The 25,857-nt window shown below is 35.5% G+C and overlaps 4 protein-coding genes and 1 non-coding gene across 6 annotated transcripts; 2 read left to right on the top strand and 3 right to left on the bottom strand.

The window, feature by feature from the left end:
- Window positions 1-164: 164 nt before the first annotated feature.
- Window positions 165-4,908, top strand: otub-4 (ubiquitinyl hydrolase 1; the record flags this gene model as incomplete). 2 transcript variants are annotated; one of them, NM_067932.8, is made up of 7 exons in its annotated part: window positions 165-261; window positions 309-427; window positions 1,135-1,307; window positions 1,811-2,123; window positions 2,795-2,956; window positions 3,510-3,860; window positions 4,543-4,908. In NM_067932.8, the coding sequence occupies 7 exons, from the start codon at window positions 191-193 to the stop codon at window positions 4,662-4,664; spliced, it is 1,311 nt and encodes a 436-aa protein (NP_500333.3). The 2 variants fall into 2 exon arrangements, with proteins under 2 accessions (NP_500333.3, NP_001368281.1); NM_001380141.1 differs by lacking the exons at window positions 165-261; window positions 309-427 and having other exon boundaries at window positions 1,284-1,307; window positions 4,543-4,664.
- A 38-nt stretch (window positions 4,909-4,946) lies between these two features.
- Window positions 4,947-9,098, bottom strand: vha-19 (V-type proton ATPase subunit S1). Its single transcript, NM_067931.6, has 6 exons — window positions 9,012-9,098; window positions 8,887-8,969; window positions 8,327-8,442; window positions 7,143-7,554; window positions 6,452-6,711; window positions 4,947-5,773 (listed from the first exon to the last, which is right to left on the bottom strand). The coding sequence occupies exons 1-6, from the start codon at window positions 9,095-9,097 to the stop codon at window positions 5,375-5,377; spliced, it is 1,356 nt and encodes a 451-aa protein (NP_500332.1). The 5' UTR covers window position 9,098; the 3' UTR covers window positions 4,947-5,374.
- Window positions 9,099-12,192: 3,094 nt separating this feature from the next.
- Y55H10A.2 (G-protein coupled receptors family 1 profile domain-containing protein) lies at window positions 12,193-14,774 on the bottom strand. The gene is made up of 6 exons (NM_067930.4): window positions 14,703-14,774; window positions 14,479-14,655; window positions 13,944-14,123; window positions 12,953-13,344; window positions 12,403-12,601; window positions 12,193-12,358 (listed from the first exon to the last, which is right to left on the bottom strand). The coding sequence occupies exons 1-6, from the start codon at window positions 14,740-14,742 to the stop codon at window positions 12,234-12,236; spliced, it is 1,113 nt and encodes a 370-aa protein (NP_500331.2). The 5' UTR covers window positions 14,743-14,774; the 3' UTR covers window positions 12,193-12,233.
- Window positions 14,775-20,743: 5,969 nt separating this feature from the next.
- On the bottom strand, window positions 20,744-23,238 carry F42A6.1 (G_PROTEIN_RECEP_F1_2 domain-containing protein; the record flags this gene model as incomplete). Its single annotated transcript, NM_001307287.2, has 6 exons — window positions 20,744-20,886; window positions 20,979-21,120; window positions 21,837-22,228; window positions 22,434-22,613; window positions 23,044-23,151; window positions 23,199-23,238. 6 exons carry the CDS (start codon window positions 23,236-23,238, stop codon window positions 20,762-20,764), a joined length of 987 nt encoding a protein of 328 aa, NP_001294216.1. The 3' UTR covers window positions 20,744-20,761.
- Window positions 21,037-21,126, top strand: Y55H10A.3. The gene has a single exon (NR_053040.1). It is a non-coding gene; the product is annotated as an Unclassified non-coding RNA Y55H10A.3 (non-coding RNA).
- Window positions 23,239-25,857: the final 2,619 nt, after the last annotated feature.

Here is a 25,857-nt window from a genome sequence, read left to right as displayed (position 1 = left end):
AGAAAAGGCCTGTTTTTTCGGAAAAATCTTGAAAAAATTCATTTTTTTTTTGAGGAATAAATATTTTTTTAAAAAGAAACATCTTATTTTTATGAGAAAATATTCTTTTCTGCAAAATGAAAATCTTTAACAATTTTTTTTCAAAAAACTCGTTCTTTTTTCAGATCCCTCATCTCTGTGACGTCACAAAATGACGATTTTACCAGTAAAAAAAAAGCGCGAAAAGGATTCCCAGCAGAGATCAGTTTCAACAATTGGAAGGTGATTTCCTCCGAATTTCTATTCGAAAAATCGATATTTTCTTGCAGTTCTGCTGAAAATAGCCGTCAACAACTCTCTGGACCATCCTGCAGCTCATCAGCTTCATCTTCGAGCTCCGCGGCTAAAAGGATCCGTTCTCAGGAGGATGGACCTCCGAGCAAGCGATGTATCGTGGAAAATGAAGAAAAATCTGCGGAAATTTGAAAAAAAATCGCTCAAATTTGAAACTTTTTTTTGGAAAAAATGATTTTTCATATAAAAAACCATTCTCTGTGAGAAAATCAACTTTTTTTAGAAAAAAATCAAGTTTTTCTAATAAAAATGCATTTTTTAAAACTTTTATTTTCTATAAAAAATTTAATTTTCCAAAGAAACCCTTTTTTTCAATCAAAAAGTGCCTATTTTTGGGAAAAACCATTTTTTTTTCTAAAAATCTAATTAAAATTTTTCTATTAAAAAATATGTTGTTTTCTCATAGAAACACCTTTTTCTATTAAAAATCTATTTTTTCTGGAAATTTTTTTTTTCAAAAAATCCATTTTTCAAAGAAATTATTTTTATTAGAAAAAATAATTTTTCTGGAAAAATAAAACAGTTTTCTGGCAAAAAATCTTTTTTTACATAAAATTATTTTTTAAAACCTTTTTTCTTTAAAAAAAACACATTTTTACTAAAAATGTTCACTTTTTTGTTGTTTGTCTAAAAAATCTATAATTTCCTTTAAAAAATCAATCCTAAAAATTTTTTTATCCGTTTTTTTTCTGAAATATTCTCTAAATTGGTTTTTTCTTGGAAAAGTTTGCTTTTTTAAGGGAAAATCCTTTTTTTTTTCAATAAAAAATTCAAATTTTCTAATAAATGACCAATTTTCAGGGGTCCTATCGGCTTCATCTACCTCATCAACGAACAAAAGCCCAATTCCATCATCATCACCAGTCCTACCACCACCTCAACCTGAAATTGAGCCAAATCGAAGCCAATCTCCAGGAAATGCCGACTATAATTCAGACGATGAATATGAAATGCAAAATATTCGAGACGATGAGGTTAGCAATCGGAAAATCGAAGAAAACTGACCGGACTTCGGAAATCTCTAACAAAAATATGTGAAAAAAACCAATAAAATTTCAAAAAATCGATAAAAATCCAAAACACATCAATTTTTGACAAATTTTTATAAAATTTCTTTAAAAAATTCATTTCCACTAAAAAAACGATTTTTCCTCGGAATTTATTGTTTTTTTTTCTAATTTTTTTGAAATTACCTTATATAGCCGATAAAAAAATTTCATTTTTTTCCCGAAATACCTATTTAATTAATTTCAAAATTTCGAAAAAAAATTGAATAAAATACCGAAAAACATTTTTTTTTCAAAATGTTCTCTTTTTAAATTTTTTTACGGAAAAATAACAATACTAACTATTTTAGCGATTTACAAAAAATGAAGCCAAAATCTCAAAAAAAAAATCCGAAAATTTTTTGAAAAATCAATAAATTACCGGAAAAAAAACCGATTTTTTTGTCTAATTTTTTTTCGAAAATTTCCAGATCGAAACGGAATTCTCGAATCGTCTGGCGGCCCGTGGCCTAATAATCAAAGAAATGGTCGGCGACGGAGCCTGTATGTTCCGTTCAATTGCCGAACAAATCTACGGTGATCAGGAAATGCACGGACAAATTCGCCGTCTTTGTATGGATTATATGTCGAATAACCGCGATCATTTCAAAGAATTCATTACGGAAAACTTTGAGAATTATATTCAACGAAAACGCGAGGAAAATGTGCACGGGAATCATGTTGAGCTTCAAGCGATCTCTGAAATGTTTGCACGGCCTGTAGAGGTGTATCAGTACAGTGATGGTACGGGAAAAGCTTTTTTTTTCACCTCGAAATTGGCAAAAATGTGAAAATTTGCACCCGGAAGCTGGAAAAATGAGCTAAATCCTAAAAGTTTTTGGCTAATTGTCGCGACAAAAACTGAAAAATGACTTATTTTAGTGAAACAAATAGTATTTTTCAACCAAAAATATGTATTTTCTAGCGTAAAATCCAGAAGGCGACTTTTTAAAAGAAAAATAGAGGATTTTAAGAAATTTGACTATGAAATTCAATTTTTAAGCCGATAAATTTATTTAACATGCAAAAGTTCAAATTTGCTAGATTAAAATCTGAAAACTTTGAAAAATTGCCAGGATTTTATTCAAAACTCAGTATTTTAGCAAAAATATAGACTTTTGTAATTTTTTGTCGATTTTTAGTATATTGTTCCACGAAATCACTAATTTTTGTTAAAAAAATTGGTTGTTTTTTGAAAAATCAAAAATTTCAAGGATTTCATTTTGAAAATGAACGGTTTAAGTAGCTTTCGCTCGAAAAATTCAATTTTCTTCTGTTTTTTGCTAAAATACTGACTTGAATAAAATCCTAGCACTTTTTCAGAATTTTCCGATTTTAAGCTAGCAAATTTGAACTTTTGAGAAAAAAAAAATCAAATTATATACTTAAAAATTCTCTTCATTCAATTAATTCAGAACCAATAAATGTGCTTCTTCCCCGTCCGGAACCAGAAGCTACTGCTCTAACAGATGGCTCCGCGTCCACATCGAATGCTGCTCCGCCGCCGTCTACAGTACCAATTCAACAGAATCCACCGCTTCGGCTTAGTTATCATCGAGCTGTTCACTATAATGCTAGTGAGTAGGAGAAGCTTGGAAAAACAACAAAAAAAATTATGAAAAACTACAAAATTTATTGAAAAATTAAAAAATTATGCCAAAAAATCGATTTTCTGATAACTTATCGAGTTTTAGAGAAAATTTCAGAATTGTATCAATTTTTCTGAATTTTTCGATTTTTTCGAAAACGATTTTTCTATAAAAAATATTATCGATTTTTTTCAAAATATAAATTTTTACGAAAACGTATTGATTTTACCAAAAAATTGTAAATATTTTTTGGGAAATTTTTCGTGCAAAATTTCAGCAAAACCAGCCAAAAAATAAAAAAATAAGCGAAATTGAAGAAAATCCCCATTTTTTTGACTCAAAAATGGTTAAAATCTGTTTTTTCCAGCTCTCAAAGGCTCCGATATGCCACTTAAATTTTTTTTTTCAATTTTCCGGCAATTTATCGATTTTCTAACACTCCAGCGAAATTCAAATACTTTCACATTTTTCCCCCAAAACCGATTTTTTTGAAATTTTCGAGCAATGTAGTCAGAGAGATTTATCGATATTTTTTTTGCAGTTCTTGCTCCAAACATTCCAACAATCGGAATCGGTCTCGGATTACCCGGAATGATACCAGGATCAGCTGATAAAGAGTTAATGAGCACAGCAATGAAGACCTCGGAGTTGGAGCATATTGAAGAAACGATGCTCCAGGATAAAATCGATATGACAGATTTTCAACGAACTCAGGCGGATATTGAAGATCAAATTACTCGAGAATCCCTAATTTCATACTTAAATGACTTTGAAAAGTCTAAAAATGCTCCGTCGACGTCAGCTGGAGCTCCTGGGCCATCCAATTTCAGTGGAGAGCCGCCGGTATCAGGCTCAGGACTATACGAGGAAATGCTCGCCGCTCAGAGCTTGGGTACGGAGCACAGAGAAATTTTGGAATTAAAAAATCGATTTTTAAACATAATTTTTTTCTCATAAAAATTGCTTAAAAAAATAAGATTTTTTTCGTAAAAAGAATTTTTTTCACTGAACTATTTTCAAAAAATTGATTCTTTTGTGAAAAAAATTGGAAAAAACCATAGAATCGGTTTTTTTTGTTGTAAAATTCGAAAAAATTTAATTCAAGAAAAAATAATGAAAATGTTTTTTGATAGTTAGTTTTGGAAAATTAATAAAAATTTGTTTTTTTTTCCTTAAAAACTGACACCTTTTTCAAAAATTTTTTTAGACATTTTTGACTAGAAATTTAATTTTTTTGCTCAAAACTTATGAATTATCAAAAAAAAATTGCTGATTTTTCTGAAAATCTAGAATTAAAATGCTTCAGATTTTCTGAAAAATCGATTTTTTTTATTATTCATAAGTTTTGAGCAAAAATCGAATTTCTAGTCAAAAACATTTTTATTTTTGATATTTTGAAGGTGCACTTTTTTGGAAATCTGAAAAAGAAAATGATATATTGGTTTTTTCGACTTTTTACATTAAAAAAAATCAACTTTTCTTCAAAAAATTAATTAATTTTTCGCCAAATACACTAAAAATCGCTAAAACCCAAAAAAATTCACCCCAGAATCGCAATTTCTCTCAATTTTCAGAATGGGACGCCTACACCGACGACGTTGCAATTGCCGAAGCGATGCTCGTCAGCCAACAGGACTATATGAGCAATAAGCCGAGCACGAGCAGCAGTGGCAGTGGTCCAAGTACTTCTGAATAATTTAATATACTATTATTTTTTAAAAATAATTCCCGCGAAAATCGAAATCCGACCCAAAAAAAATCTCGTTCACAATGTGCCTTTCCCATGCTTTTTCCTAGAATTTTGAACATTTTCGAGCCAAAAATAGAACCATTTTCCGAGTTTTTTCACCGATCCTATTTATGTGACTAAAAATGCAGACTTCAAGTTATACATGATGAGAAAATAAATCAAATTATAATAAGTCCCAAATTTTGGGCTGAAAATCATTAAATTTCACAACAAAAAAAAACACATCTACTTTTGTATTTATTTACATTACAACTAGTGGAAAATTCACACAAAAATCGATTTATATTAGTAAATTTCTGGGGGATTTTTTGATGTAATTTGTTTTTGGTACAAGAAAAAAAGTGAAAAATAGGGAGAATTAAGCAAAGGAAAGAGAACGTCACCGTCAATTCAGGTAACTGGAATGATTAATGGAAGGAGAAGCTAGAGATAGAAATAGAAAAATTTCGAGAAAAAGGACCCTTAAAATATGGAAAAAAATAAGGAGGAAGGGAAAATGACTAAAAATTTCAACAAAAATGACGAAAAAATAAAATTTTTCGCTGAAATAGGCTTAGAATTGGCTCGAATCTTTCCTCTTTTTTAGTGGAAAATCACAACGGAAAATTACCAAATTTTCAGCCTATTCCAGCAGAAACCGGGAAATATTTATCGATTTATTCTCTAACATTGATGACAATTTGCCTCTGCTTTGGATCATCAAATCTATCCATTGTCTGAACGGACTGAAGCATAACATATCCGAACATTAGGCCAGCAATCAGAACAAGTGCCGATACGATTCCCATCCAGGATCCCGAGGAGAATGTTCCAGTACAATCTTCGGTTTGTAGTGTGAAATGGGCAGATTCGACCCATTTTTCGGGGTTTTGATAGTTGAAAAGTTGAATTTGAGTGTTCATAAGAGCCACACCAATTCGGACGGATTGTTCATTTGTTGGGAAAAAGACTGCTTGAGATTGTCCACAGGCCAACGACCATCCGGCGACTGAGTTAAGCTTTGTGTATTGGGTTGCTGAGCCATTTACCACTTTGCTGCCGTCAACGGAGGCACTCTGGAAACTTTTTTTTTTCAAAAAATTCAGGATTTCGTTAAGAAATCAATATTTTCGAACTTTTTAAAGCAAAAATAGTTTTTTTTTCAAATTTGAATTTTTGAATATAAATATAAAATTTTCCTTCAAAAAATTGCTTTTCCCAATTTTTCCAAAAAATTAAGATTATTCTGTTTTTTTACTTAAAATTCTTTTGTCGGTTTTTTTTGGTAGCAAAAATTTTTTTGAAAATAACGTTTTTTTACTGTAAAGAGTTTTTTCTAGCGAAAACCGGCGTATAAACTTGAATTTTGGCTCGAAATTCGAATTTTAACGTTTAAAATTATTTTTATGCTGAAAATTTCAAACTTGTTTGGGTAAAAGTGTAATTTTGATGTGAAATGTCAAAAGTTTCATACAATTTTTGACTCGAAAATTCAAAATTTATCGAAAAAAATGTATCCAAAATTTAATTTTTTTTTGTTATTTTTTTAACTTGATATTTTTTGCTCGAAATTTCGACTTTTTCAGTGTAAAATTCCAAATTTAACCAAAAAATTTTCTAATTTTTGTTATTTACTGAAAACTGAAATTTTCGTGTAAAAATTAGATTTTTTAGGCGTTTTCCAAATTACTACTATAAAATGAGACTTTTATGCTGAAATAATTTTTTTCCCCAATTTTTCATCCGAATTCTACCTTATATGGATCATATCCACTGATAGCAAGATTACTGGCCGAAGCCTTGTTAAGTGCCCAATAACCAAACAAATCTCCAGTAAAAGTGAGGTCAAAATCGATTTTATCTCCTTTTTTCATTGTGAAAGCCTTCTTGCTGGTACCCTGCATTCCAGTAATATCGTTTTCGAGGGTGAGATGAATCTTAAAAATGAAATCTCCAATTGTTCCATTCGGGCAGGTTACATCGGTTTCCGAGTAGGCCCACGTGAAGTTTGAGCCTGTAAAAAAGTTCATGTTTTGTGAAAATTGAAAAAAAAAGTTCAACATTTGTTAGCTCATTCTATTTTTCCTAAATATAACTGGAAAACCAAAAAAAAACTTTTTTTTTCAATTTTCTCTATATTTTCTCTATCTATCGGGTTTTTTTTCAAAATTTATTGTATTTTCTAATGAAAAACTGAAAAAGTTAGAAAAAACATCTGAAATTCTAGTTTTTCTTTCCAATTTTTCTTAAAACTTCATTTTTTTAGCTAAAAAAAACTTTTTATATTTTGTTGCATAGCATAGTCAGGAAAAACCCAGAAAAAAAACCGACGAAAAAACGTTTTTTTTTTTCAAAATTTTTTCTGAAAAATCGATTTTTTATAGAGATTTCCCACGATTTTTCCGGAAATTTATCAATTTTTCCAAAAATTTTCCGAGTCCTTGCCTGGAATATAAGCATTGGCATAGTAGAGCACTTTCTCCTTTTTCTGCTCGACGACAACAGTAAGACCCTCCAAATAGAAAAGACATGAGTGTCCGTTGGTTGGTTTGACAGAATAAAATGTTTGATTGTATGGTGGAATAACCAGTGGGAATGGGAATCCACCATTCGCTTCAGCGGCGGCGGAATTTTCCGAATCGGAATTAAATTCATCGGTGGCGACACGCTTGACACGGCTTGATTTCTCGTGAGCAACAGCGTCGGTGGAGGTGATAATTCCGACAGAGTTATCGATTTTTGAGATTAATTGCTCGGCGAGCTGCTCCATTGAGGTCCATTCTTCTCCGTAGATAATGTAGATTGGGGAACCGGCCGAGTATTGATCGGCGCTGCTGAGCCATTGAGCTTGGGTGGCCTGGAAATATGGAGAAATTAGTGTAAAAATTTTAGATTTTTTTGTGATGATTAAAATGCGAAAATTATGTGGAGATTTAGTAAAAAATTGAGAACTTTATAAAAAAAGAAAAACTGGGAAAAATTGGAATTTTCTGGAAAACTTTTACAAAAATTTTGAATTTTTATGAAAAAATCAATCGAAAACATCGAAATTTTGAAATTTCGAGCTGAAAACAGGGAAAAATGAAATTTTTAGGTTAAAAATATGATAAAATTGTGATAAAAATTCAAATTTCCAGAAAAAAACCTGACATCATTTAAATTAATTTTTTTAACAATAAAACTGAAAATTTTTTAAAAGTGAAAATATGAATTTTTCGGTGTAAAATTCAAAATTCAGCTGGAAATCCGAAATTTGCATGAAATTTAGTGAAAATGTGCTATTTTCAGGCCAAAAACATAAATAATTGAAATTTTTAGCCTTCATGTATGGAAAAAATCGAAATTTTCATGAAAAATGTTGGAAATTTTAGGGATTTTCAAGCTGAAAACAGTGAAAACTCAAAATTTTTAAGTTAAAAATATAGAAAATTCCATCTTCAACTTCAAAAATCCGACATTTTAACAAAAAATTCGGTTTTTTTAGCCAAAACAATGGAAATATCACAGAAAACCTGAAAATTCAATGTCTTTCTGAATGTTTAACTGATTTTCTTCACTTTTCCACACTTTTTGTGCAATTTTCTCAATTTGTTTTCAATGAAAATCTAGGATTTTCACGAATTCCGCACCTCAATTTGATGTGAAAAGTATTGAGATTCGTGGAAATTGCTGTTTTTGACAGATTTTGCCAAGTAATCGGCCGATGGTTCAGATGTGTAGGCGTTGGCTTTTACCGAGAATTGACCTGAAAAAATTGGGAATTTTTAGGGGGGAAATCGATTTTAGAGGCATTTTCAAGGCCAGAAAGCAGTTTTTGGCGATTTTTAGCGATTTTATTCAAAAAGATTGAATATTTCTATGCTCTAGAAGCTATTTTAAGCCAACAATCGGGTTTTTTCGACGATTTTTCAGAAAAAAAATCACGAAATTTTCGCAATTTTAGTGACGAAATAGCTGATTTTCCGTCAAAATGCCGTTTTCGCCGCTTTTTTCCGAGTTTTTACGAAAAATATCGTATTTTCGAGCCAAAAGCAGTTTTGAAACGATTTTAGCGAAAAATTCAAAAATTGCGCCATTTTCGTGCTCCAAAAGTTATTTTTCGACGATTTTAATCGAAATATTCGAATTTCGAGTCATTTTTTTTGCTCTAAAATCCATTTTCGCTGAAAAACCAAATTCCACGCCGTACCAAGAGTGAAATCTGGGTTAACAATGAAGACGACGGGCTCCTCAGCGGTGGCCGATTCGACGAGTTTAGCGGCTGGAGTTCCTCTGAAAAATGCTGATTTTTAGTGAAAATTCGTCTGTTTTTACCCAATTTCTCTGGAATTGGAGAAGAGGACGGCGTCGTAGGCTTGGCACGCCATGATGAGCGAGAAAACGGCAAAAAGTACCCTCATTCTGGAAAAAAATCGGGGAGTTTACGAGGAAATAGGTATAAAATGAGAATTTGTGAAGAAAAAATACTGCGAAAAAACATGAAAACCGAAAAAATTGGCAATTAAATGTGTAGGACGAGTTTGAGGTGAGAAATATCGATTTTTGGGAATTTTCTATGGGATTTTCCAGATTTTTCAGAGATTATCAGACAAAACGAGGTGGAAAATGCGTTTTTTCAGCAAATTTCCCATGGGAAAAGATCAAAAAAGTGCGGAGAGGCGAAAGAATACAGTGGGTGCCGGTGGCCAAAAATCGAACATCGGCCGAGCGAGAGACCAGTCGAATGTCGTGGAGCGCGTTTGCACAGCGCTGGGGCGGCGAGACAGTGTGGCGAATGGTGGAGACGCAGAGATTCTTTGGGTTGGATTACCTGATTTTCCGCTGGTTTTTCGGGGAAAAAATCTGCGAAAATTATGAAATGGAGGGAATATCGATATTTTGTGGAAAAAAAAATTAAAAAAATACATAGAAATCGGTGGAAAACTTGATTTTGCATAGCCTGTGCAAAGAGAAATGAAGATGCACTCTTATCAATTGCAGTTTCGCAACTTCTACGTAACTTTTGACAGTAGAAACTTGTACAAAGGGAGAGAAAGTGGGACAAATTAATTTTTAAATTAAGACACGTGGTGTCAGGCTGTCTCATTGCGGTTTGATCTACGAAAAATGCGGGAATATTTTTCCAGAAAAATTGTGACGCCAGCACGCTCTTAACCATGCGAAATCAGATGAGATGTCTGTGCGTCTCTTCTCCCGCATTTTTTGAAGATCAAAGCGAAATAGGACTTTCTGACTCCACGTGAGAAATGCAATTAGTTTTTAATTAATTTTTTTAATTTTTCTTCAGCCATGGCTGGTGAATTTTGAAAGATGAATGAAAACTATACAGTGCATTTTTTTTCACTTCTACGACTTTAAAGGCGCGCGCATTTATACAAAATGGTCCCGTCATGGCCTTCATTAAGTTTTTCATGTAATTTTCAGCGGATTTTCGGCCTTGACTACTCACAATTGAATGTATGAACAATGATCTTTTGGGAAAATACTGTAAAACGTCCAACTAACTTGGAATATCGTAAGATTCTTCCTTATAATCTGATCCTTAAGCTCCGAAGGATCACAGGGGGTACCTCCTGATGATCTGATCCTTCAGCTTCAAAGGATCAGAAGGGTACCTCCTGATGATCTGATCCTTCAGCTTCAAAGGATCAGAAGGGTACCTCCTGATGATCTGATCCTTCAGCTTCAAAGGATCAGAAGGGTACCTCCTGATGATCTGATCCTTCAGCTCCGAAGGATCAGAAGGGTACCTCCTGGTGACCTGATCCTTCAGCTTCAAAGGATCAGAAGGGTACCTCCTGATGATCTGATCCTTCAGCTTCAAAGGATCAGAAGGGTACCTCCTGATGATCTGATCCTTCAGCTTCAAAGGATCATAAAGGTACCTCCTGGTGATCTGATCTTTAAGCTCCGAAGGATCACAGGGGGTACCTCCTGGTGATCTGATCCTTCAGCTTCAAAGGATCATAAGGGTACCTCCTGGTGATCTGGTCCTTCAGCTTCAAAGGATCAGAAGGGTACCTCCTGGTGATCTGATCCTTCAGCTCCGAAGGATCAGAAGGGTACCTCCTGATGATCTGATCCTTCAGCTTCAAAGGATCACAGGGGGTATCTCCTGATGATCTGATCCTTCAGCTTCAAAGGATCACAGGGGGTATCTCCTGGTGATCTGATCCTTCAGCTTCAAAGGATCATAAGGGGTATAAAAGCAATAAATCAAGCAAAGTTGATCAATTCTCCGTGATGACAAACTTTTGGGTGACAAAGTATCTTAGCGGACAAACAAAAATTACCGGAAACTGATATAAAGCATGGTGAAATGGAATCCTATGGACTATTAGAAATGTTCAATAGGTGTATTCAGGACTGTCCGTCAAAGTAAAAAAAAGTTTGTCAGACAAAGTTCGAACCTGGGACCTGTATCAACTTTGCTTGATTTATTGCATTTATACCCCTTATGATCCTTTGAAGCTGAAGGATCAGATCATCAGGAGGTACCCTTCTGATCCTTCGGAGCTGAAGGATCAGATCACCAGGAGGTACCCTTCTGATCCTTTGAAGCTGAAGGATCAGATCACCAGGAGGTACCCTTCTGATCCTTTGAAGCTGAAGGATCAGATCACCAGGAGGTACCCTTATGATCCTTTGAAGCTGAAGGATCAGATCACCAGGAGGTACCCCCTGTGATCCTTCGGAGCTTAAGGATCAGATCACCAGGAGGTACCCTTCTGATCCTTTGAAGCTGAAGGATCAGATCACCAGGAGGTACCCTTATGATCCTTTGAAGCTGAAGGATCAGATCACCAGGAGGTACCCCCTGTGATCCTTCGGAGCTTAAGGATCAGATCACCAGGAGGTACCCTTCTGATCCTTTGGAGCTGAAGGATCAGATCATCAGGAGGTACCCCCTGTGATCCTTCGGAGCTTAAGGATCAGATTATAAGGAAAAATCTTACGATATTCCAAGTTAGTTGGACGTTTTACAGTATTTTCCCAAAAGATCATTGTTCATACATTCAATTGTGAGTAGTCAAGGCCGAAAATCCGCTGAAAATTACATGAAAAAACTTATTCCAGTGAAAAAAAAAACAAAAATCGATCGAGAAATATATATAAAAAGCTAGTTGAAAAAGTTTGTCACCGAAGATACGCCCGGTCAGAGACAAATGGCACTTTGTCGACTGGATACCATGTCACTTTGGATACTTTGTCCCCAAAAATACTTTGCCACCCTAAAAGTTTGTCCTCTCGGAATGAAGGCCTCCCGTCATTGATCTCGCCACGCGCTCAACAAATCAATGGGATGCGCGTGGCGAGACCATTGCGCGAAAATGCGCGCGCCTTTAAAGTCGTGGAAGTTGGAAAAAAATGCACTGTAGCTGTTCCCAGGAAGAAAACATTCCTAAATAAAAAAAAACTCAATTTCCTGGTAAATTAATTAAAAATTCAGGCTTGCCCAGAATTCCGCGAAAAAATTCTACTTTTCAAATAAAAATTGAATAAAACATGTTTATTTCTCCAAAAACAATAAACAAATCAGAATCGGCTTGGCAACGGCGGTAAATGTAGTGGTCCTTTGGAAATTTCTTGTTGTAAAACTCGAGGTTTTTGAATTCCAACGATAGATCCAGAGCGTGGAACGATGCTCTTCCTCGGCGATGCTGCAACTAAATTAATTTAATTTTCTAAACAATTTCAAACTCACTTCTACCAACTCTCTCAGTCTGAACCGAGGATCGTGTCTGAAACGCACTTTTCGGCGCATTTGAGGCTTCGGCGGTGCTCCGAAGCTTCATCGCCAGTGGTATCGACCATTTTTGAGGAAGGCAGGCGATGATTTTGAAAAGAATGATGTTTCGGAGCTCACGGTATCGAATCATGTAGATCATGAAGTTCACCATAGTCTGAAAAAAAATTTCTGAATTTTTCTTTTCGAAATTTCGAAAGTTTAATTTTTCAATAGGTAGAAAATTGAATTCTATTAACTTTTCTCTCTTGAACCATGCTTTTATCTTTCACCCCTTTAGAGATATATGAGTTTTAGCTGCGGGCGTCGAGAGTATGGAGTGAGGGGAGACGCAGACTCCACCGCACTATCTTAGGCCTTAACTTCAAAGCCTGCCATCTCTGCAGTGGATAGAGCTAGAAAAAAGTTTCCAACTAACAAAATGCTCCAAATTTTATGTTTTACATTTTTCCAGATGACAACGTTTTTCTATCTCCCTATATTTTGAGATTAACCGAAGGTAGCCTACTTTGCTCAGAGTCATAGTGTACAGCGGTGTTGAGTAGAACTTTGTGATGTTCCATGGATTCGCGAATAGCAAAATATCCGGGAACAACAACAAAATCATCGAGTTAGTCGTAACCATGCCCAGCGTGATTTTCGCATTTCGATGCATTTTCAGCTGTTGGGGAGAGAGCTCTTTCAGCGCGCCGCCTTGACTTTTCTTCAAATACAGAAGAATTACAAAGTAGATAACTGCAGATGCCATGTTAGCGATGATTCGGAAAAATAGCATTATATGGTAGACAATGTGATGGGCGGCTCCGTTGGCTGCAATGCAAAGCGCCGCGATTTGGGTGTTCACGTTGATTAGTAGAACCGCGTTGATGGAGGTTAAGAACATGGCGATTGTGAACGGAGCTGCAAGAATGCTATAGTTTGTAAGTTGTAGTTTGTAGTTTGTAGTTGTTATAGTTTGCAGTTTGTAGTTTACGTGAGCTCCCACAAAAATGGTAGAGCGGGTTTAGTGTAGTTTATGTTTGAATGAACTAAAATATTTAAGTCTAGCTCATGTAGGTTTACGGAGGCACACATGTTTTGCGTACATTTACGAGAGTCCTATGTGAATATACAAAGGGTTTTGTCGAAATAAGACAGAAACTGTGTAGATTTACGAGAGGCTATGTGGATTCACGGGAGTTTATGTCGATTTACGAAAAAGCTTGTGTGGATTTACGGAATTCTGTGTAGATTTACGAGAGGGTGTTTGGATTTACTGTACGTTGTTTGAATATACGAAACCTTGTATAATTTTAAGGAGCCTCAAGTAAATATACCTGGCTTTTTTTTTCAAATTTACTAAAAACTGTGTGGATTTACGGAGGTTGCTCTGTGCTGCATACTTTTTGTATAGACTCTGAACTTTTTGATCCTTTTAAACTCTATTCTAATAGCTCCCACATTCCTGACATACGTCTAGTTTGCTCATTTTTCAATATTTCAAAGTGCCAACAACTCACCTGAGAGCAAGAAAAATGTGTACAAATGGGTGGCTCTCATGTACCATAGCGGAGCAACAGAGCACACGAGGAAGTTGATCGATGTTGTAAATGGCAAGAGGCCCAGTAATGGGGTTGCCATGTTGTGAAGCCACAGAGCAGGGATGAATGCACATTCGGAGGTGGATACTGTGAGGGTTACTGGAAAAAAGTAATTTAATAAGGGTTTATCTCAAAATCTGGAGAAGCTAGACAGACTGTCAAAGTGTGCAGCTCAAAATTTGGAGCATTTTTCAGTTGGAACCTTTTTTCTAGCTCTCACGATTGAAGAGTTACAGTAGCTTGAAGCGCGGGGAAGGAGAGAGTGCGGGAGAGTGAGAGACGCAGTGTACCACTGCGTCTCCCCTCACCCACACACTCTTTCTCTCTCTCCTATCGTCTAAAACGCGTGTAACTCTGTTGCGGTAAGAGATAGAAATATGGTGTAAGATACAAAAATGTTTAGAATTGAATTTTCAATTGTATTTAGAGAAAAAAATTGAAAAAAAAAACTCACATTTATTTTCAAAAAACAATCCTAGCCTAAGATTCGCGATGAGCATAAAAGCGACTCCATAAAATATATCTGTAACCGATTGAGAAGCCACCAGTATGAACTCCCGCCGACGCCGATTCCGAGCATCTGACAGGATGCACCATAACAGCGTTAAATTTGTCACACATATTACTACACCTGAAAAACGGAATCTATGACGGTTTTTTCCAGACATCTACAGTTACCTTCGGCTAAATACAGATACATATTCGCCGCGAACGACATGTTGTGCAAATTTCGGGCTTCGTGCTCTTTTCTAGAGTTTTGGAGGATTTTTTGGAGAAAATTCTAGAGTTTTGGAGGATTTCAAGCAGAGTAAACTAAGAAAAAAGTTCATGTGACAGAAAAGTTCCCATGATATGTAGAGCCTTTGAGTCTGAGATGAAATGTTGTGTTTCTGGTTGGAATTCTGAGAATTTCTAGTTTTCTGCATCAAAGCTCAAGCTACAGCAGTAAAATTGACGGGAAAATGTTGAAAAAATACGGAGCTCTGTGTAGATTTACGGGGGATGTGCTGTGTGTATTTACCGGAAATTACGTGTGGATTCACAAAGTGATGTGTAGATTTACGGAGGCTTTATGCTGATTTAAGAAAAGTCGTAGGAGGATAAAGGGCAGGGGTGTGCGGCAAATTTGCCGAGCTCGGTGTAGATTTACTGGAGGTGCTGTGTGGATTAACGGGATGTTCTGTGTCAATTACCGGGTTGTCATGTGTAGATATACGGAATCCTATGCAAGTTTACGGGAGATACTGCGTAGATTTACGCAGATATTTTTAAAGATTTACGGAGTATCTGTGTGGAATTACGAGTAGTACTCTGTGGATTTACGGGAAACTCTTATGTAGTTTTACGAGAGTACCTCAATGAATGTACGGTGGTCCTTTGTGGGTTTGCAAAAAAAACTGGTATAGATTTACGGGAAGTTTTGTGTGGATTTACGGGTCACCTTGTGTAGATTTGCGGTCGCCATGTGTTACGGGGTTTTACGGGGTTTAAAATTTGTAAAGGTTCACATGGGGGTCATGTGGATTTACGTGAGATTCTATGTAAATTTACAGTGGTCTTTGTGGATTTACGAGAGGTTTTTTGCAGGTTTATAGGAAGTCTCGTGGGAAACCAAAAAGAAAAATGAGACTAAATACGAAAAAAAACTTGGGGAAAACACCAGGAAAATGCTCAATAATCATAAAATCAATTATTTTATTTTTCCTGTTGAAAACTATAAACAAGCTAGTGATCACTCATTTTTACATTCATTTATTGAATAATTTGCTCGATTTTTGATCATTTACCAACATGAAATTTATAGATCAGTGTAATTTTGACATGAAACCTCTAAAAGTTGGCTGTTGACCAAATCCAATCAATTTTTTTTGGCAAATTTAATTAAGAAAATTTAATTCGTAGGTGGTCACTTGAGAGTGACTTAACGCAAAAACTAGCAGTGATATAAAACAATTGTCAACTAGCAAAATATAAAGATGACAATTTTGAGCATTCTTTCAGTTGACAACTTTTTTGTAGTTATAACGGGTGCAGAGTTACGGAGGTTTGAAGAGATTGTAGGGTGAGGGGAGACGCAGGCTGTGTCTGCGTCTCCCCTCACCCCACGCTCTCTCCTTCGCATTGTGAAGCGCGTATTTGGTTTAAAAAAAGACAAATGAGCCAAGAAAAGAAGTTGACAAGAATCAAATTTTCTATAGACTGCAATTTGAAATTTTAAAAATTAAAAAATTAATTTGTTTTTTCAGAAATTCCAAAAAAAACTTTACGCCAAAAAAACATCCAAATGATTTCGCATACGAAATGAGTAACTGAACGTCTTCAAAGCCGACCGGTCATGTGGATATGTGGGAAAATAGAAAAAATATGATAAATTTGGTGCCTGGTTGGAGAATTTCTAACGTTTCTCTAACCACATAAAATTAAATTAAGATTCGTTTATATAAAGCTACTTTAGACTGGAATAAACATTTCTAAAAACTTTAAAAGTTTTGAGAAAACGGCTGAAAATGTGCAGTTTTTGAGAAAAAAGGTGTTTGACTAATATAGTGAACCAGATCCCGCTAAAAAAAAGTCAAAAACCACATGCTAATAGGAATCAAAGGGAAAACTCATTATTCTGAAAAAATAGGAGTTATGACGTAATTGCCTGAAAATTAATATAAATTAAAAATTTTAGAAAATTAAGAAACAATTTTTTTTTGAAAATATTTTTTCTTTTTGAAATCTAATAGACAATCGAATTCTAAACATTTTCGGTTTTTACACCGTATTTCTATCTATAACGACTCCAAAGATAACCACCTTGGAAGATCTTGGAAGAGGGCAAGAGAGCGCGGGGTGAGGGGAGGGGAGGAGACGCAGAGCCACACTGCGTCTCCCCTCACCCCAAACTCTTTCTCTCTCTCTCTCCTGTCGTCACATCTAAAACGCGTGTAACTGCGTAGCGGTTAGAGGTAGGAAAAAGTTATCAACTAACAAATTATGTGAAATTTTTTGCTGTACATTTTGGAAGATGAAAACTTTTTTCTAGCTCTGCTAGTTTTCGCGATAGAAGCCAATCAATAAAAATAAGTTTGTCTAAAACGTTTAGAAAATTCCATAATCTTTTGGTTAAAGCGTGCCATAGCAAAAATGGTTGAAATTTTAAATTCTACTCAAATTTGAAGAAAAAAATTTTTCGAATGCTCTACTGACATCTGAAGTATACCTATAAGTAGGCGTAACCTACTAACGTCATTTGACTTTGAACTACTACTCGACAGGTGAAAATAAATTTCGTAGAACGAAAATCGCTGATTTGTCTTGAAAAAAGGGCCTCCAAGGACGGAAGTGGCAACTATTTTTGGGGGGAAATTTCCAAGGCGGCACACACTAAAAATCTAATTTCCGGTAACCGAAATTATTACCTCACATTTGGAAATTTAATATGATTTTTCCCTTTTCTGGTTTTCAAAAAAAAAAAAAAAAAAAAAGAAATTTGCTGCTCAATGAAAAATAGTGGCTTTTGAGGTTTTTCGCAGTTTTTTTTGTTGGGAAAATTCGTTAATTTTTGGCAAATTTTGAGCAACCTTCCAGGAAAAGTTGGCAAATATTGGCAACTTTCTATAACTTTCGACAACTTTCGACTGTTTTTAAGAATTTATTTGGTAACTTTCATTCAATTTTCTACAATTTTCAGCAATATTGAGCAACTACTGGCAGCTTTCTATAACGTTCGACAGATTTCGGCAAGTTTCGACAATTAGTTGCAACTTTCTAGAAATATCTGAAGTTTTTGGCAGGTTTTGCCAGTTTACGGCAACTTCCGTTAAATTTTCAGCAAAATTCAGAAGTTTTTGACAAATTTCTGGAAACTTCGGCAACCTTCAGCAAATTTTCGATAGTTTTCGAAAAATTTTCGACAATTTTCAACAAGTTTTGGTAATGTTTGAGAAAAATACACTGACGTAGATATTAATCTATGAAATCAAATGTTAGTTTTTCCAAAAAAAAAAACAGGTAAAATCCAAATTTACGTTGAATACAATTAATTTTTTGTGGAAAACAAACACATTTTTTTTTGCGATTTCAGTTTTTCAGGTGAAAATCAGTCAGAAAAGTAATCTTTTTGCACAGGAAATATTGAAAAAACCGTGCAAAAACAACCTTTTGACCCAAAAATTCAAATTTTCCGCCGATCGCATGTTGTAAGTGCGCCCTAATGAGAAAATAACCAAAATTGTGGATTTTTTCCACCATTGAGAGTTAAGTAAAATCATTGAAAATTCATAAATTTTTATTATTGGCTTCAAATTTTCCGTTGACCAAATGTTACAAGTGCACTCTATTGGTGAAATATTGAAATGCTCCAAGAAGACCCAAAAAATAGGTATTTTAACCTAAAAATATCAGAAAAAAACGGAAAAATTACTAAATTTGGGTGGTTGGAAAAATATTGGTCTGGTGGTAGGCGAAAAGCGAATAAATTAAGTCAATTGACAGGGGAAAATTGAATAAAGTCTCCCCCCCCCCCCGGAGTTATTAATGAAATAACAAGGTTAGATTGCGCCGAAACGAAATTTTTTGAATTACTTGATGAGGAAGTGATTCGGAATTGAAATTGAATGTTTTTTTTTTAATTTTGAAAAAATCAATTCTAATTCTTTATAAACTAGGAAGCTTAATTCATTTTCGAATAGAAAATAAAATTCTATTAATTTTTGTCTCTTACCTCATCGCTCTATCTCATACCGTTCCAGAGATACACGCTGTTTAGCTGGGAAGCCAGAGAGCGTGGAGGAGGGGAGACGCAGACACATCCTGCGTCTCTCTCCCTTCACATTCTTTTGCTCTTTAGCTTCAAACGCGTATCTATGCAGGGGTTAGAGGTAGAAAAAAGTTTTTAACTGAGAAAATGTGTGAAATTTTCTGCTCTACATGTTGTTAGTTGAACACTTTTTTTAAACTAAAGTGGTTTTAAAGTGAAAGTGATTTTTAAACTTCCCGAACAAAATTTCAACTTTTGATCTACTAACCTACACACTTCTGAATGTCTGAAAGCAACCTAATCAGTTTTGACGCGGGTTTGTAATTGAAACATGTTTGTTGGGCGCCTACGTCTTATTGATATACAAATCTAATGACTTTTTGATTTTCAAATTGAGGTCAAATAAATTTTCTAAATTTATCCCCATAACCATTATTAGTTGTCAACAGGCAAAATATAGGCCCAAAATTCTAAACATTTTTGCAGTTTTCAACTTTTTTCTATCTCTAACTGTTACAAACTTACAATCGTTCAAAGTTGACGCGCGAGTGTGTGGAGGAGGAAGAGACGCAGACTGCCTCGTCGTCTGCGTCTCCCTTCCATCTCTCTATGATCCATTGTTGAAATACGTGTATCTCTCTAACGGTTACAGGTAGAAGGATGGGGCAAGATACAAAAATTATTAGAATTAGATTTTCAATTCAAAGTTTGAAAATTATTTCTGTTGATTTTTTGGCCAATTTTCGGGTTTATTTTTTGATATTACGTACAAAACAAATCACAAAATATTTCTAGAAACGTAAGTATTTGCTCTTTGGCTAATTTTTCCAGAAAATTGGCGAAAAAACAAGCATATTATGCCAAATTCGTTCGTGCCAATATGATTTTTTGAGCGAATAACAATTATAGTTATGTGGAGCATTATTTACGTTATAAATAGGTTTAGCAATGAATAATACCAAAAAAACGCATGAAAATGTGAAAAAAGGGCCATAGATTGCAGAAAATTAAAGAAAGTGGTCGAAAGTTACCGAAAGTTGGTTAAAGTCGCCAAAAAACTGTTGATGGCTGTCAAAATTATTTCAAAGTATTCATAATTTATGACTCAATTGCAGTAGCCAAAATGGGAATATAATCAAAAAACTAGACACTTTTTTGATTTCTCAACTAATATGTTTAGCCTGTTTTCGACAATAAACAACAATTTTCTCGTGTGTGCGGCAATTATTTTGGAACATGTAAACACAGAAATAATGAAATTTAGATAACATTTCGGCAGTTTTCGCAGTGATATTTGGATTTTACTTCTCTTGGCTTGTTTTTGGCAACTTTTAGGGATTTAAAAAAATTTCAGAAATTGCCGTGTTTTTTAGAAATTTCCGACAATTGATAGCTTTCCAAATATTTTTGGCCACTTTCGACAACTTTCGACAACTTTCTTGTAACTTCCGGGAACTTTTGACAATTATCTGCAATTTACGGCAATTTCCGGAAAAAGCACCAAGTTGCGGCACTTTTTGATAACTTTTAACAATTGTCGGCATTTTTTGGCAACTTTCGACAAATTTTAACAACTTTCAATAGTTTTTGACAATTTTAACAATTTTAGGCCATTTCTGACAACTTTCGGCAACTTTCTATGGCTTTAAAATTATATTGGCAATTTTTCGAATATTTATGATAATGTTTGACAACATTTGGTCATTTTCGATAATTTTCTGCAACTTTTGCCATCTTTCGACAACTTTTGACGACGCTCACTATCAGCTACTTTCGACAACATTTCGACAATTTTTGGCAACTATTAGCAACTTTCGACAACGTTCTACTACTTTCAACTGAACCTTTCCAAGCGGGAAAATGAACAATCTGTTTTACAGACCGGACGTACAGCGTCCACAATTTACAATTTCTGAGTTTGACGCACGGCTCTACTTTTCACAAAACAATTGAATAAAATATGTTTATTTCTCCAAAAACAATAAACAAATCAGAATCGGCTTGGCAACGGCGGTAAATGTAGTGGTCCTTTGGAAATTTCTTGTTGTAAAACTCGAGGTTTTTGAATTCCAACGATAGATCCAGAGCGTGGAACGATGCTCTTCCTCGGCGATGCTGCAACTAAATTAATTTAATTTTCTAAACAATTTCAAACTCAGTTCCACCAACTCTCTCCTTCTGAAACGATGATTTTGTTTGAAACGCACCTTTCGGCGCATTTGAGGTTTCGGCGAAGCTCCGAAGCTTCATCGCCAGGGGGGTCGGCGGAAGGCAGGCAATGATTTTGAAGAGAATGATGTTTCGAAGTTCACGGTATCGAATCATGTAGATCATGAAGTTCACCATAGTCTGAAAAAAAATTTCTGAATTTTTCTTTTCGAAATATCGAAAATTTAATTTTTCAATAGGTAGAAAATTGAATTCTATTAACTTTTCTCTCTTGAACCATGCTTTTATCTTTCACCCCTTTAGAGATAAATGAGTTTTAGCGGCGGGCGTCGAGAGTATGGAGCAAGGCTGTGCGGCTGGTAGAAAAATTCGGCTGTCGGCTGACGCCGACAGCCGAGTTTCAATTTTTCTTCGGCTGGGGTCGGGCCTTATTTCTCGGCTGTCGGCTGTCAGCTTTTTTCCTTTCACAGGCAGAATTTTTCAATTATACGTTTAAAAACGGTCAAAAACTACTATTTTTAGCTTTAATATATGAAATACCTTCTGATTGGAGCATATTTTGGAATTTTATAGAGAATTTTTTTTGTAAAATTTTTCTAAACAGCCGAAAAAACCAATACTTCGGCTGTCGGCTGGCGCCGACAGCCGAGTTACTATTTTTTTTCGGCTGTCGGCTGACGCCGACAGTCGCACAGCCCTGGTATGGAGTGAGGGGAGACGCAGGCTCCCCCGCACTATCTTAGGCTTTAACTTCAAAGCCTGCCATCTCTGCAGTGGATAGAGCTAGAAAAAAGTTTCCAACTAACAAAATGCTCCAAATTTTATGTTTTACATTTTTCCAGATGACAACGTTTTTCTATCTCCCTATATTTTGAGATTAACCGAAGGTAGCCTACTTTGCTCAGAGTCATAGTGTACAGCGGTGTTGAGTAGAACTTTGTGATGTTCCATGGATTCGCGAATAGCAAAATATCCGGGAACAACAACAAAATCATCGAGTTAGTCGTAACCATGCCCAGCGTGATTTTCGCATTTCGATGCATTTTCAGCTGTTGGGGAGAGAGCTCTTTCAGCGCGCCGCCTTGACTTTTCTTCAAATACAGAAGAATTACAAAGTAGATAACTGCAGATGCCATGTTAGCGATGATTCGGAAAAATAGCATTATATGGTAGACAATGTGATGGGCGGCTCCGTTGGCTGCAATGCAAAGCGCCGCGATTTGGGTGTTCACGTTGATTAGTAGAACCGCGTTGATGGAGGTTAAGAACATGGCGATTGTGAACGGAGCTGCAAGAATGCTATAGTTTGTAAGTTGTAGTTTGTAGTTTGTAGTTGTTATAGTTTGCAGTTTGTAGCACCTCTGTGATTTTAAGGAAGCTCCAGTCGATTTAAGGGGTTTTTTTTCCAATGTACTAATAACTGTGTGGATTTACGGAGGTTGCTCTAAGCTTTATACTTTTTGTATAGACTAATTTTATAATATTTCCCTCACCCGAGAGCAAAAAAAATGTGTACATATGGGTGGCTCTCATGTACCATAGTGGAGCAACTGAGCACACGAGAAAGTTGATTGATGTTGTAAATGGCAAGAGGCCCAGTAATGGGGTCGCCATGTTGTGAAGCCATAGAGCAGGGATGAATGCACATTCGGAGGTGGATACTGTGAGGGTTACTGGAAAAAGGTCATTTAATAAGGGTTTATCTCAAAATCTAGAAGAGCTAGTGAAAATTCTTTGACTGAAAAATGCTCAGCTGAAAATTGTGACCATTTTGCCACTTGGAAACTTTTTTCTAGCTCTAACCATTGCAGAGTTACAGTAGCTTGAGGCGTTGGGAGGTGAAAGTGCGTGAGGGGGAGATACGCAGTGTACCCCCTGCGTCTCCCTTCATCCCACACTCTTTTTTCCTATCTGTCGTCACAGCTAAAACGTGTGTAACTCTGAAGCGGTAAGAGAATATGGTGTAAGAGGCAAAATTGTGCAAAATTAAAATTTCTATTAGATTTTGAAAAAAAAATTGAAAAAAAAACTCACATTTATTTTCAAAAAACAATCCTAGCCTAAGATTCGCGATGAGCATAAAAGCGACTCCATAAAATATACCTGTAACCGATTGAGATGCCACCAGTAAAAACTCCCGTCGGTTCCGATTCCGAGCATCTGACAGGATGCACCATAACAACGTCGAGTTCGTCACACATATTACTACACCTGGAAGAAAAACCGGAATTTTTTTTTCGGGAGACTCGGTCACCTACCTTCGGCTAAATACAGATGCATATTTGCCGCAAACGACATTTTATGCAAATTTCGGGCGCTGTGCTCTGAAAATTCTAAAGTTTTGGAGGTTTTAGAGCAGATTAAATCGAGAAGCTGCAGCAGTAAAATTACAGGGAAAATGTTGAAAAATTACGGGGTTCTGTTTAGATTTACGGTAGCTGTATGAGGATTTACGAGGGATTTTGTGTGAATCTACGAGAAATCTGGTATGGATTTACAAAGTGCTGTGTAGATTTACGGAGGCTTCATGTTGATTTACGAAAAGTCGTATGAGGATCAAGGGCAGAGGAGAGCGGCAAATTTGCCTGGCTCGGTGTAGATTCACTGTAGGCGCCGTGTCAATTTACGGGCTACCATGTGTAGATATACGGAATCCTATGCAAGTTTAAGGGAGATACTGTGTAGATTTACGCAGATATTTTTAAAGATTTATGGAGTATTTGTGTAGAATTACGGGTAACACTCTGTGGATTTACGGTGGTCCTATGTGTAGATTTACGGGAAATTCTTATGTAGTTTCACGAGTGGTCCTTAATAAATTTACGGTGATCCATACGGTGGGTATGAATTTTCAATAGGTTCTGTGTAGATTTACGGGAGTTAATGAGTGAATTTACGAGAATTCATTTGTGGGTTTACGTTTTTGTCGATTTCTTAATTTAAAACATGGAAATTAAAAACATTGCGGAGTACGGTACACATCGGTGTTTGCGTACCTTTGCGTATCGTGCATTTAATTCGACGACATTTGTATATTTTTAAATGCAAAAATCAACGAAAAAGTTCTTTTTTAGCACAAAAACAGAGCTTTTGAAGCACCAAAAAAATTATTAAACAATACAGATGACATATGCTCCTAGAAAATACCAGAATGAAGGTGTTTTTGAGGAAAAAAATTTAGGCCAAAAATTTTTTTTTAACAGTATTTTCGAGGAATCAGAGAAGTTCCAGATTTTCCAGCAAGTTGAATTTGTAGAAGACTTAAGAATACTTCCGAAAAAAGTAGCTCTCCAAAAGTATTTTAGGCCAACGGAAGGTTCAAATTCACAACAAAAGTTAATGTGGAATAGATTTATTGAAGAAACTGAACAATAGGAACAGAAAATAACTTAATGACTTATTTTGTAGTAGTTCCAATCTTTATGAACACATTTTCAAGTACTAGATATCTTCCAATCGAGAGAAGCTCTAGTTGTCATACAGCTCGACTGATTTCATATATTCCTTGAGAACGCGCGCACCTCTCGCCCTTTTGGTGCAGTGGTTAAGCGCACGGTCTTCAGATACAGTCATTGCTGGTTCAAATCTGGATAGGTTCAGTTTTCTTTTACGTCGTCAAGTGTCCTGATATAAGCTTTCAATGTGTTTTTTGGATCACGAAATTCTCGTGAGAGCTCTTGTCAGCATAAGCGCAGGTCAGCATAAGCATATTCAAAACGTCAGCATAAGCATATTTCAAAGGTGTCACCATAGGATAGTTGGCAATGAGATTGTGCAATAAAATGTGTATAACTGAAATGTTGTTGGCGATAGTGTCAAAAACATTTGGTTTTTTAGGTTTCAATAATTTTTTTCGATTTATGAAAAAAAAATCCAAAAGGTACCCCTTACAAAAATTTTCTAAATTTTTTTTTGAAAACTTTTTAAAATTTGATCAGATGTTATAGAAAAATGCAAAGTTTGTAGTTGATCTAGTTTAGATGTTCTGAACACGATTTCAGACAGAAACCTGAGGTATAGTAGAACCTCAAAATTCAAAATACGCACTCACTTCGGATGTTGATATCTCCGTGGGAAAATTTTTTAAGACAAGGTAATAAATAATAATAATAAACTACAAAGTTGTATATCTCAATCTGAAGTACAACTTTGTAGTTGATTGTTTTTCATTAAAAAATTTGTTGGTTGAGATATGAACAGAAAAAGAAGAAGAAAATACAATCATGAAGGTGCCGAACTTTACACAACTTTATCTCGACCAAATGTATGTGTGACTGATATGAAAACATGTGCATACTCCTGTCTATAAATATTCAATCAATTCTCACCGATGTCCCCTTTGAACAGGTATCCCATTGGAACCTGTGTATGTTTGTACAGATGCCCCCTCTGAACGGATGCCCCCTCTGAACGGATGCCCCATTTGAACGGATGCCCCCTACTTGATAAAATAAAATAAAATGAAAAATTGATAAAAATTTGTGAATTCACGGCAAAATGAAAAAAAGAGGAGGCGGGCACGTTTCAGGCAGGCGTCGGGTCCTGAAACCGCGCCTGCCTACCATGGAAGTCCTATTTTCGACATTCTAGGCAACTTTTGTCAGTCATTGGTTTAGTTTTCGACAACTTGCGGTAACTTTTGGAAAATTTTGGCATTTTTTCTCCAATTCTCGTCATTTTCAGTTTTGCCAGATTTCGGTAAACTTTCTGAAATTTTAAAATGTTTTTTGACAATTTTGAGGCTCACTTCAGTGTTGCCAACTTCCTTCTCGTCAATTTTCAAATTTTTTTTACAAATTTTCGACAACTTCCTACAATTTTCTGCAACTTTCTGCAATCTTCTACAATTTTCTACAATTTTCTACAATTTACGGCAACCGAACTCGGCAACCATCCAACCCAGCACATGCCCTACCC

Source organism: Caenorhabditis elegans, chromosome IV (genome assembly GCF_000002985.6).
Source record: "Caenorhabditis elegans chromosome IV".
Taxonomy (NCBI): Eukaryota; Metazoa; Nematoda; class Chromadorea; order Rhabditida; family Rhabditidae; genus Caenorhabditis; species Caenorhabditis elegans.
Note: the sequence above shows the minus strand (reverse complement) of the source record. Positions and strands in the feature narration are given on the sequence as shown.